Source organism: Amblyomma americanum, chromosome 4 (genome assembly GCF_052857255.1).
Source record: "Amblyomma americanum isolate KBUSLIRL-KWMA chromosome 4, ASM5285725v1, whole genome shotgun sequence".
NCBI lineage: Eukaryota > Metazoa > Arthropoda > Arachnida > Ixodida > Ixodidae > Amblyomma > Amblyomma americanum.
The window spans coordinates 199,241,800-199,254,458 of NC_135500.1; the positions used below are offsets into that span (position 1 = coordinate 199,241,800).

Here is a 12,659-nt window from a genome sequence, read left to right on the forward strand (position 1 = left end):
TTTGCATACTCCAACTGCCACTGTGCAGGACGTGCATTTCACTACTTGCCGATGTCATAATGAAACACAACTTGTTTCCCTTTGCTATTGCTTTGCAACACATAGTTTATAAACACATTTTCCACTTTTGAAAAAAAAATGGGCAGCTGAAAAAAAAAAAGCCCTTTATGTAAACTAGCTTTATTATCCAAGTTTTACAAGTGACCATCCATTTATGAAAGCGATAACTACAAGTGCAAGAGCACTGCTGTTACCGGAACTTTATCACAGAACATGTTTTCAATCTCAAAAAACGGGCAACTTTGACTCCTGAAATTCTTCAGTAACACTGACAAGTCTAAAGAGTTTTATTCGCAGGCGTGAAAGAAATTTTGCTGTCGCGTAGGTCCCTCAGGTACACCTTTTGTGAAAGGCACAACGCTAAAAATTTCAACACCATCTTGTGTTGTTTGCCCAAAATGTGCTGGTGAGTGAGATGGGGCACACTTCGGCTATGGGGATGTTGCCAAAGCACTTGGTCTTGTCTAACATGCTGTTATTAATGCTCCCGAGATTTCTTCGCTGCAATCGATCAAACTTCTTGGTTCATTGTCAACAGTGGTTCCTGCAAGGAGATAGTGTACGATTGAAATTGCGTCTACATATGCTTATCTCATACTTTTGCAATAAGGATAGTGAAAGCAAATCAATGTGAGTCATGAACCACATACCATACGATAAGCAGCGAAGGAAAACTGAATAAGTGAGGTTTGGTAATATGAGTGTCATCGTTTAATATTTAATAAAACAGTGATTAGTCTGTGCCCTCTCGACTGCTCTTATAGCCATTGTTGTTGCCAAATAAAACTGGGATCTAGACAGTAATGCTCCTGACAAGTGTTATAGTAAGGCAAGACAAAAATAAAAATTTGAGTAAACGCTTGCCATTTGGTATATATAAGAACAGCTTTCTTGTATGCCAACATACAGACCTCGCTGGAACTTGTGGTCATGTAACTTTTCACGGGCATGTCCGTAATCAACCGCCTGCCCAGCAAATAGGGATAGGCACGAAATTACTTGCTCCTAAGCCTGATAAACTAAAAACATTCAATTTCCCAATTTGTTAAGGAGGTTTGGCATGAAACAGAGTCTTGTATGTGAAGTGGGACCAAGCTCTTTTATTACTGGACATTCACAGCACCCCAGAAGAAAATGACAATTTGCCATAGTGCTATGAAGTTATGCACGATAGAATATTCAGGCACACAAAAAATCACTTTGGCATTCAACAGCCGAAAGTATGCAACTATGAAAGCAACAAACTTTGAATAAACAAATTTGTGGGGCCCAAAGGGAGATGGTGTACAGGTGCTCACAAAAGTTTTCGGAACACAGCAGCCATGAAAGATTTTCTAGCTGTCTGACCTTGGTGAGTACACTGTGCACATCTCGTAGGGACGTGCAGATCACAACTTTCATTCTTTAGTACAGTATAGTAAGGTACAGTGTATGGTGGTATAATGAATGACAACTACCCATGGGCTATGACAGGCTGTAGTAGAGATCGTCAGAATAATTTCAGCAAACTTGGTTCATTGACTGCATGTTTAAACTTTCTGTGACATCAGTGTTTTTAAAACTGTGGGCACCTGTACAGCCATCAACAAATTAGGTGCAATATCCCGAGAGCTCGACCTCTGATGTATTTGGACATGCATGGTGCCCTCTGGGAGGACTTTTCGGATGCTTTCCGATAAAAGCCGTAGCAGTGCCTGCACTATTACCATTTCTTGAGTAACTTTTGAAGAATACACAGTACAACAAAGCTAATTCAGAAGAGGTCACATGCCCACATTGCGTTCATTGACCGTACTAGCCTTGCAGAATTTTTCCGCTCATTGAAGCCAGGTGTTCCAAGAAAAAAATGTTATAAAGTGAAACAAGCAACAGGTTTGAAAAGTTGCAACGGCTGCACCAACAAGAGCTTCAGAAAGTAAGGTGTACGTTAACCAGTTGTCCATCGAAAATTAGTCATTCATTATGCTTCTTCAGTAATGCACATTAAACAGGCAAGATCTGCAAAGATGCAACTTGAGCATAAATTCTGATCAAGTTCTCAGTGTTTACACATTGTGAAGCTTTAAAAAACAACATAAATTTACTGCGCACCACAACATGTGCTTATGAACACATTTAAAGCCTCAAGTACTTATTTACATACAAAACCAGACAATTTACACACCTAGATATCTGAACTGCTTAATTGAAGGCTAATATTTCATATGCAACAAAAAATGCCTGATAATACACATTGTACTTGACATTAAAACTAGAACAGAGTACAGTTCAATAAAAAAAATTTAAAAAGGTGATTATTTACATAGCCAGAGATATGGAAAAATGCCCAAGATCATTTGTTTTCAGTTTTCAGGCTAAGCAAGTCTCCCTGAGAATACTTCCTCTGCTCAAAACCACAACCCCAAGCAGGCATGTGCCTGCAATTAGCATTCCCTAAAGGCAGGAATACCCTATTCTCAAGAAAGATCGAACTCTCAGAGATTCAATTGACAGATGCTTGTCCTAGGGTACTTCTCACCAGACAAGCAAGTAGAGTGTTGTTTCTGCTGCACAAAACGTTTTGAATGATTTAGGTTATGCTTTGAGCACACGTCACCTATCCGCCGAGAAGTTTACGGTCATGCCCAGTCACAATGAAGGAAAAGTGAAAACTAGCGTCAAGACGCCATTGTGGTGACTAGAGTCGCGGGTGCTCACAACCTGCCAAATGCTTCAAAGAGCAGGCATGACGGTTCACAGCAGCTGGCCATTACCAGGTCATGCTCTGACCACAACTACAGTGATAAGGTGCTAGCCAAGATAATTTCACCAACAGTGCACAAAGGACCACTGAAAGTACAAGACGCCACCACTAACTGTTGTGTGCCAACCAACAAATAAAAGAGCAATAACCAAGAAAAACAGTGCTTTTGTACAGTCGCACACCACCACCTTGTACCAAAGACACAAAAAAGGAGCTTCCAGATATACGTTTACACAAATAAAGTTTGGCCAAGCAGCAAAACAGAGATGTGCTACACCTCCAAATAAAAGATCTAACAAATGTCCAAAATTTGCAGTATCTTCAAGTGCCTTGAAGCTCTCTTGAGATTAAGTAAAAAGCGCAGTTCAGGTGCACCTGAAGAAATTTCACGCAAGACATGCATTGCTAACCTGACATGTGCAGCATCACAGACATGCACAATGCGCACTTGTTGCAAAAGTAACATGATGTTCTGTGCAACAGCCACTACACAAAAAATGTGTACGAAGAGTGAAGTAGAATAGCAGATATGCTTGGAATGCAATGATAAATATTTTTCATTGCCCAACACCACCATTAGCCAAAATATTTACCTGCCATTGTTCCAGACTTAAATGTGGCTCTCCGTTTCTAATAAATATTGGTTAGTGCACAATTTCGGCCGTTTTCTCCGAGCTTTTAGCATAAATCGGCTTCGGCACTGCACAAGATCATACACGAGTAACCTCTGTGATAGCAAGTTTAGTGATGCTTCTAGTACAAAGACGAATGAGGCAGTCAGTTCACCGGTAAAGTAAAAAGCACAAAAATTCTGAAGTCTCCGAAGGCACAGGGCAATCGAAATAATATGCAGTCGAAGGCTTGCCCCTTACGAAGGCTGCTACATACATGCCTAGCATTAGCACTAACAGCCTCTTTACAAATACTGCCATGGCAAATGTAAATTCTATACCAAAAGACCTCCAAAAATAACCCCAAAATAGCCACTGCAAAGCTACATTTAAAATGTATTAACATGGAAACAAACATTTCATCACTTTTGCCTAGCACGAAGCAAAGCTAAACAGATTCACACCTCCTTTATAAAGATCGAGAGAGATTTGAAAGTGGGCTCATCCTCTGCAATCAAATCTGCAACTTGTTAGAACTGCTAAAGAATTCCAGGGGTGCACTTAGTCTGCTAAGGTGCAGTATTGTGAAAGCATTTCTCTTACTGCTGCCGATGATGTTGCTGCATGTTCGTTTCTTTGTGCCTCTGCCGTTTCTAAATCGCGTTTCCGCTCTTAACTTTGGTTCTAACACATTTGAAGACGTGGGTCCCGTTGCTAGAGCGTCTAGTAGGCACACCAAAGTACTAATTAATTAGTTCAACCGATTAACTAATTCAGTACATAATTCATCAATTTGATTGAATTACCAACAGATATGTAGTAATTCACTAATTAAACTAATTATTGTAGCAATTCCCCAATTGGTCATTTGTGAGGGCTGAATAATTTGATTTGATTAATGCAACAATTCAAATAATTTATGACAGCTAACTACTTTGTCCAATTAATTGCATACTTAGTCAATCAATTTGATAACTTAATTATTCATTCATGCTTACATAACAATTAACTCATCTATTCTATTAATTACCCCAATAATGGATGATTTAGCTCGTGCAGACACGTTTTGCCAACAGGTCCTGTACACGGCACTCATGAGACAAGAAATGCCTTCGCATTAAAATGTGGGATCCTCTTGCATTCACTCTGCAATGGTCGTCTTCAGAGTTGTGCTATCCTAACTATGCTGCACCCCACAAGATAGGCATCCAGCATTTAATAAGAAAATTCATACCCACATATATTCTTGTACTGTGTGCGCACCACCAAGGCTTTCGAACAGATGACTACACAAACTTCTCACAGCAGACAAGGAAGAGCCATGTGTACTCTAACGTAGTTAAAAATGACGATTTTTTTCAAAGCCGGACTGTGCACAAAAGCACATGCACTTTCAGCGCCTGGAAGTGGTCTTTCAGTAGCATGAACCATAATATGGCCCGTTTCCCTCTTCTTTTTTTTTTTCAATGCCAGTCAGATACAGCTCATCCGACCGATCAAGGCACTCTCCTATCCCCTTTCTTACTCTTCCCTGTTGGCTAGCCTTTGCAGCTGCTCCCTGCTGTGGGAGACCGAACTGACTTGGTGGCACCATACGATGAAACAGAGATGAACTGATTTTGCAGGACTCAGCGCAAGAACGAAACACAAGAACAAGGACGACAGGACGGAGCGCTGGCCAGTGCTCCATCCTGTTGTCCTTGTTCTTGTGTTCCGTTCTTTCTTGCGCCGAGTCCTGCAAACATGGAAACAAACCAACTTGCCCAGCAGCATGTGTTGCTTAGCGATGAACTGAGACAGCCACAAGCAGCCCCAGAGACCAGGACCAGTGCAAGTAGCCACTCCTAGAGTCACTCCACATGGCTAGTACTGCTTTGCAGCAACTAACTGAATGAAGGCACCCAAAGGGAACCCACTGTGAAGCAAGCGATGCAGCTGGCATTGAAACTAACAGAGGAGGCGCTGGATAGCTCACGAAATCTTACATGACTGGGAAACAGAAAAAAATATATAAGCAGAAAGCAACAAGATCCCGAGAAATCTCAATGAAAGTCTCTCAACAATTCAAAGGTGAACTCAGCCTATTCTTCGCAAGTCGCCACAGAAGTGATTTCTGCAGTCGAGATGTTAGAACAAAAAATGACTTCAGCAAAATGCTGTCGCAAACTAAACTCTGGGCCACGACCACACTTCTGACCTTAAAATGAACATATTGTCAACCTCAAAACTAATCAAATAGGTAATCCTTCCTTGAATCCTGGCATATCCAGCGCATTAGCAGATCCATACACATGCTGCCTAGTGCAGTCGTCCACACATTTGTCCACAGTGCTTGACCGGTGCTCTGTTCTGCATTTATGCCAATCACCGCAGCCTGATAGGCCCGATACAGCTTTTAAAAATATGAGGAGTGAAACACAATCCACAGGAATGTTCATGCACAATAAGGTCAGGATTCGAGGCCTAGGCCACTCACAAATGACACAAGCATACTCCCCGGTGCACCATTCGAGTGCTCTAGATAGGTGTGTGGACAACTGTACATACAGTGGCATGTCATGTGATGGCAAACAATGGACATAAGGCAAACTCAACAGTTATCCTACTACTAAAGGCCAAAGAGGCATGAATGGAGATATGGGTACACAGACAAGAGCACTAGGCACAAAAAAAAAAATTAGCACAAGCGTTTTGGGTGCCTTTTCTTCATGCTTAGTTCTTTTGCGTTGTTTTATTCATGCCTTTTAGCTTCAATAGCAATGCATTAACTTGGCACTGAAAAACTCTGGCATTATAAACCAGTACGAATACTCAAATGAACATGCATGGCACCGATGGGCAAGGAGTCTAATTCAGCTCCAAAATGCTGGCAATTTTCACTGATACTGGTTCTAGTTAAGCTGCTCTCTGCTTGTGAACTTAATTTCACATTCCTACGAAATGCATTCTACGACAGAAATGACTATCGAATACAAATGTTAAACAAGGATTTTCATTTTCCCTGTTCCTCTGACGCCATCTGTGTTTGGCTTGGTGTGTCACTGCCAAACCTGAGAAAAATGAAGCCTTCCTTCACTATTTCAATCTTTTAGCCTTTAAAAGCATACATAAGAGTGGCTTTCAGTGCCAAGAACCTCTCTACAAGCGCTTGAATTTTGGTATGCTTGATTCTGTGCCACTGCTGCTTTTGTAAAAAAAAAAATTTCAATAAGCAGGCGTACACCTTGCCAAAAACAACAGACAATGCCTTATCTAGTACAATGGGTAGAATCTTAAAGGGACCCAGAAAGGGGGTTTCAATAAAGGTGCGATATGTCTGGGATGTTAAAAGACGACAGTTAATAATTATTCCCCAGCAAGAATTATTTTAATGCGTTTTGTGGAAGCTGAGTTATATGCAGACTAAGTTTCAACTTCTGCGTCTTTGCACCTTTCCCTCTCCTCTCGCACGCCAAAACGGCGGCGCTCCTCCGCTGGCCCCACTCACTCGGCCGCTCCCCTACCTCTGCCGCGGCCGCTCCCCTACCTCTGCCGCGGCCGCTGTAGCGCGTGACGTCTGAAAGAGTTCGGCGCTGTGAACCAAAGATAACCCCCGGCTGCTGACGTCATTTGCAAGACGTGACGTCGTCTGCTAGGTTTTCGTGCGAAAGACTGGCACCGCGCGTTGCCGCGAGGTGCGAAAGCGGAAATTTTTAAAAATGTGTTGTAAATTTCCTGCCCGCTTCTGAGGTCTTGTACGCGGCATGGACGCTCGGTGGCCTGTACTCTACATAGTGCAAGCATTTTACAGCCAAGCTCAAATACCTCTTTCTGTAGCCCTTTAAGTCTGCCGTGGACATGTGGGTTTTTGTCAGAGTGGCACATTGCCCACAGTCTCCATGGCGTGCCAAGTTACATGCTACACGGACAGCCCATCAACTCAGTGCTGTGAGCTGATGCAGGCTTGCTTCAAGACACAGCTTGGCACATTCAGCGTGGTGTCACATCACTTCTGTTTGCTTCCAACCAGCATCCCATGAGAGTAATGGTTAGGCAAACGTGCTGGAAAGACTGCAGGCATGTGAACACTCAGATCACTGCGCAGCTGGCATAGAGCATATGCACAAACCGAGAGTACGTAGTTGTTGATGTATGCTGCATATACATAAGCGGAGCCAGGCCACCCATTACTTGCTATTTAACAGGAATAAGGGCATCTTAGAGATCTGCCAGCACGCTATGCGGCAGCCAATCAGCTGACCTTGTCCTCCTCAGTTTCACGTGGGAGTTCTGAAACATAAAACGACTTGTCAGCAAAGTCCCAATAGGCGGTCATGTGGAAACCCATGTTGCATAGCACCACAATGTATTCGGCAGCAGCAAACAGCGTGTACACTGAAAAAGAAAAAAGTGGACAAGCAATATGAACTGTCAGCAAAAGGTAACTATTTGTACACAACACCATTAATTTCTCAGCAACAGTCAAGGCTAGCACATCGGGGGCGGTGGCACAGATGCCATTCTGTCCTGTCATCAGCAAACCACAATCTCTGGTTATACAGTGCCACCAACGGCAAAAAAGGAAGATTTCACGAGAACTGATAACAACGTTAGGTGAAAGTCCATTTATCAGTGCTGTGTTTTAGAGGATAAGCTCTGCACTTTTTGACACCAAACTGAACTCCCCCACAGCAAGCAACTTTTTTCTCTTGATTTTTCAATGCTAAAAAATAACTGCACACAAATTATTTATGATCCTTCCTTGTGTGTATGTTGCTTTTTAGGTCCTGCGTTTAGGTGCTTCTGAGCCAACATCGCTCTTTAGAAAGGTGCGAGACAAGCTGTGACATGCAATCAGAAGTTGTGGTGCTGTGCCATTAACAGAATGGGAACATACACAGTAGTTGCTCAGTGTCTTACAGTACACTGCAGCTGACAATTTTGTCAAAGTGTTCAACCGAAAGATATCAATTTACATTCTAAGCATGGTCGGATACAACTTAAGTATGCATTGAAGCTCCACCCACATTCAGGACCGGCGCACAGATTTCCTCCACGACAAAAAAAGTAGTCCGTTGTTGAAACTTCTCTTGTCACTTAAACAAGAAGCTAAACACGAGAAAAAGTTATAAGCTCTAAAATTTTGATACCTGGCTTGTTTAATAGTCGAACATTAAAAAGCTTATTTTGTTTACTTTTGTGACTGGCTAGAGGAGTAATACGTATGCTGCGGACCGTGGCTCAGTGTTAACAACCGCTGTAAACATGAAAAGATATCTTGTAGCATTCTGCCAAACCTCTATGCTTTCACACATGTTGTAGCAGCTGTGTTCTACATTCAATTCACATAAAAAGTAAAGTGCCTACTCATTTGTGATCATTTTCAGACATCACATTTAAAAGAAGCTAGTACCAGTCCAAGTTTAAATGACACAGTTGCTGCACACCAACTATTAGTAGACTTCAAAGTTCTGTGTTGCTCACCGAAATTACTTTGTCTAAAAACAAGAATTGTTCGGGCACTTCTGTTGATTATAGAAGCAAGGTATTGCATATAGAGGCTGTAACGAGCCCCCACGATGCTTCATGTATAAATTACGTGCAAAACTATGAAGTCATCTGTCATCACGAGGTCTTTACATCATTAAAAAAATCATTCACCTTTAATTGCTTACAAAGTGAACAATGATGACAACTTCCCATTTCACTAGGTAACTGAATTTTTCTTAAACTGGCAATGAGCAGCACTTACTTCCTGGCTCACAGTGCTTGGTATGTCGAACAAAAAAGTAGCAGCACACAATGGAAAGAACGATGGACACTATTGTGAGCCGTTTTTTCACCTTCAGGGAATATGCTTCCTGCAGAGAGAACAAAAACGAGCACAATAAGTGAGCGCAATCATGACCGCAGACAGTGGTTGTGCTTACCATTGCCGAGAGAGAGCGTCTTTTTCCAAGGCCCGGCATAACACAGCACAACATCATGTATAAAAGTGAACAAGTTACAAACGTTATGAACATCTTTTCATGGGCAGCTGCAAAAAAGAAAACGGTAATAAGCGAAAAATTATGCACTAAGTCTTCCAAGATTCTTCCTTACACTGAACAACAAGAATAGCTGTAGAAACAAATTTAATAATCTGTACTGGCAACAACATGCTAAGATAACTCGGTTTCATTGCAGTGTTAACTGAAATGGTAGAAAAGGAAGACGTATGCTTTATTTGTTGTACTCGCTGACTAAGAACTCGTACCAATAAGCCATGATTCACTTTATTTAACTTCAAAATAAAAGCAATAAAAATTTGTTCCTCCACGTTGTGTCTAAAGAAACCTATTTTACTTGGCTCGTTTACCTGAGCATCACTATTCCACACACAGACAAACTTCACAACAGTATTGTATTAGAACTGCAATTTCAGCATCTGATAAACCTTGGTGTTCCTTGACAACAGCTGCTTATCATAAACATTCTGCGGAATCAGAAAACTCTAAATGCCGACTTATGTTCTAGTGGTTCCAAGGATAACAGTATGTGCGTAAAGAAGCCACAAACTTTTCTGTTCACAGAACCAACACATACTTGAATACAGCACTACATTAAGGGAGAATCTATATGGTTACTTCCAGTTCCTATCTAAAAGGCCTCTTCCAGTGCCAGTGTGCCTAATGACTTAAACTGCCAGGCACTTAGCTAACTTCCACATGGCTAAAATAATGTCCAAAACAATAGAAAAAAAAAGAAAAACATGAAAACTTGCCATAATTTTCAGTAGATGAAACATTTGTAAGGCCCAGCAGACAAAGGACCTCAACAGTGTTTAGGCACCAGGATATTCGGGCAACATACTGATGCTGGATGTCGAGCATGCCTTGGTAGTAGCGATAGTACATGACACTAACTAGCAGCCTAGGCGCAGCGTGCAGCGCAATACCAGAACGCCAGATGTAGCGCTGCGGAGTGTGGCCTCCTATCGCTGCGCTGATGGACGGAAGAAAATTTGCCACCTGCAACATCAGTTCAGGAACACAGTGTGACACAGAAGTGCAGAGCTAATACTCTGTGCAGTAATAAGCTCGAAGAAATAATATGTAGCGTTTTATATTTCAAATCATGAATAACTATCCAAATACTGCACTGCAACATTTCAAGTTATAAATAAAAATAACCTGTGACTCTTCAATGCACTCCAAGCGTCAGGTCACAGCTCTTCTTGAGTACAGTATTCTTTGAAACAAACGAAGACAGCAGGGCAAAGGCTGTGCCGTTCATAGACAACCAGCCAAGTGCCTTAGTGCAGCTTTACTACAGCGTGCAGTGCAACTTCAGGACAGGTAACATCTGACATGAACTAAAACACGACAAATTTTTATGGCGCAAGGGCAGCTATGACGAAACAGCTCAATGGCATAAGGCATGTTTTTCTACACAAGGTGGGGTCAGACCCATTTTCAACAGCATTCCCCCCCAAGAGAAGCTGAGCACCAGGCCAGGGGAAAGCTTGTACCCATAGTATCACCAGTCGGTACCTGGCAGCACTGAGGGTTGACCTGGCACCTCCCACGTACAAGACGGAAACTAAAATTCGTTGAGGAAATATGTTGTACGAAACAGAAGGAAGTCATACTTAGCAGTGATTTGCTCTCCGTGTTTCTTTAGCATCTGGTTGTCTCAATGCAATCTGTTAATTAGCGTATCATTTATTAAAATGCTGTAAAATGTTTGCATATCCCACTAGTGGCTAAACAGCACGTAAAACAGAGAGAGAAAAAAAATAGAAAGTGATCCAGGAGCATATATCCTTTCGCTACTAGCAGGACCTACTGTATCAAAGGGTTTGTTCCATTAGCGAGTCTTCCTCCTGCAAACGTTCACCACGAACTTTGGCTCACGGCGCCTGGCCTCGACAATTTTTTTTTTTCAAACCGATGTCACATTGCAGCATGCGCTTCAATGGCAAAATTTAGTCCTGCCGCACTAAGTTCACAAACAGAATTTACAATTCCACATTCTAACTTTTACATTAAAAGGATCCACACTCAGCTCAGCGTTTAATATTGCGGTATCATTTTGCCTCACTTTAAAGTTAAACACCATGCGCACTTTTGTTCGCGCAACTGAGAGATACACTTTAGAACAGTGACACGAGCGTGCGCAGTTTTTCCTACAAGCAGAGAAAAAGCTTCTGCACTCATTTAAAATAACTGTGCCAGAAGCCATAAAACAAAGACGGAAACAGCAGCGAGGACGAAGCGGACACAACTGTTAAAAACACCTGTCTGTTAAAAACACGTCTCCAAACCGCGCAAAACGAACGCAATGAGAAAAGTGGGAAGGGCAGTGGCAGCGTGTGGAGAGCAGCAGCTAGTAGTACACATGCACACGATGGTAGCCGGCCCACAGATACATGTGGACGTCTGTCTGTATACATGGCACCTCAAGCCGAAATAACACATTCCGCGATGCACACAGGAAGACAATCCTGAAGCATCAACGCGAAGCTAAACTGAGAAACAAACAAACGATGCAGAAAGTATGCATACCCCACAGTGCGTTGCTGTGACCGCAGCGAAGTTGAACATCAACGACCACAAAACACAGAAGACGAATGAAAAAAAGGGAAACAGCACGGTGACCACTGCAAATATCCGAAACGGTACGCGGACAAGCGCCACCGGCTGAGCCATCGTTGACGCCTTCGGAATGCCTTGCAAAGTATGCTAGACAGCTAATTTAAGAAGTAATACACTTAGATTGTGTAGCTGTGTCACGAAGTAGCTGCTACTTGCGGGCATATTGAGGAAATACTGGGCTTTAAGGCGGAAATTTTGACGGCGCTATAACAACATCCCCGGAACAGGGGAATGTGCGAAATGAGTGAGCTCCCCTATGAGCTTCTTAATGCCTGCAGCGCCAGCAATCGGGTTGGGCGTCGGCTGGCGTTGGTTCCTCTCTCTCTTTTCTTGCTCTTTCCGAAGTAATAATATGCTAGCGCCACTTTTCGGCCGCGTTTTTCAACTACATTTAGTCATAAAGTACATTTTGCAGGCGCAGCTCTGGAACTCGGTGGTTTCCGTACTCAGCAAGTCGCTTCGCCACGGTCTAAAAACAAAAAAAAAATATTATGAAACAGTGATAACGAAATAATATCAAACAAATAGAAAGCGCAGATGTCTGAAAGAACAAGACTACAACGAGCGCCGAGGAACTGAGGGCCTATTTCTTTCTGGCTCGGTTCATGCGTGGCTTCCATGTGTTCTTTA

General features: G+C 42.4%; 1 protein-coding gene across 3 annotated transcripts; it reads right to left on the bottom strand.

Moving 5' to 3' along the window:
• Positions 1-315: 315 nt before the first annotated feature.
• LOC144129017 (acyltransferase PGAP2-like) lies at positions 316-12,314 on the bottom strand. Of its 3 annotated transcripts, XM_077662885.1 has the most exons (7): positions 11,940-12,287; positions 10,157-10,403; positions 9,324-9,430; positions 9,146-9,254; positions 7,655-7,788; positions 3,397-3,503; positions 500-604 (listed from the first exon to the last, which is right to left on the bottom strand). In XM_077662885.1, exons 1-6 carry the CDS (start codon positions 12,081-12,083, stop codon positions 3,414-3,416), a joined length of 831 nt encoding a protein of 276 aa, XP_077519011.1. In that variant the 5' UTR covers positions 12,084-12,287; the 3' UTR covers positions 500-604; positions 3,397-3,413. The 3 variants fall into 3 exon arrangements, 2 of the variants coding, with proteins under 2 accessions (XP_077519012.1, XP_077519011.1); XM_077662886.1 differs by lacking the exon at positions 3,397-3,503 and having other exon boundaries at positions 316-604; XR_013313853.1 differs by lacking the exon at positions 500-604 and having other exon boundaries at positions 3,397-6,896; positions 6,941-7,788; positions 11,940-12,314.
• Between the last annotated feature and the right edge of the window lie 345 nt (positions 12,315-12,659).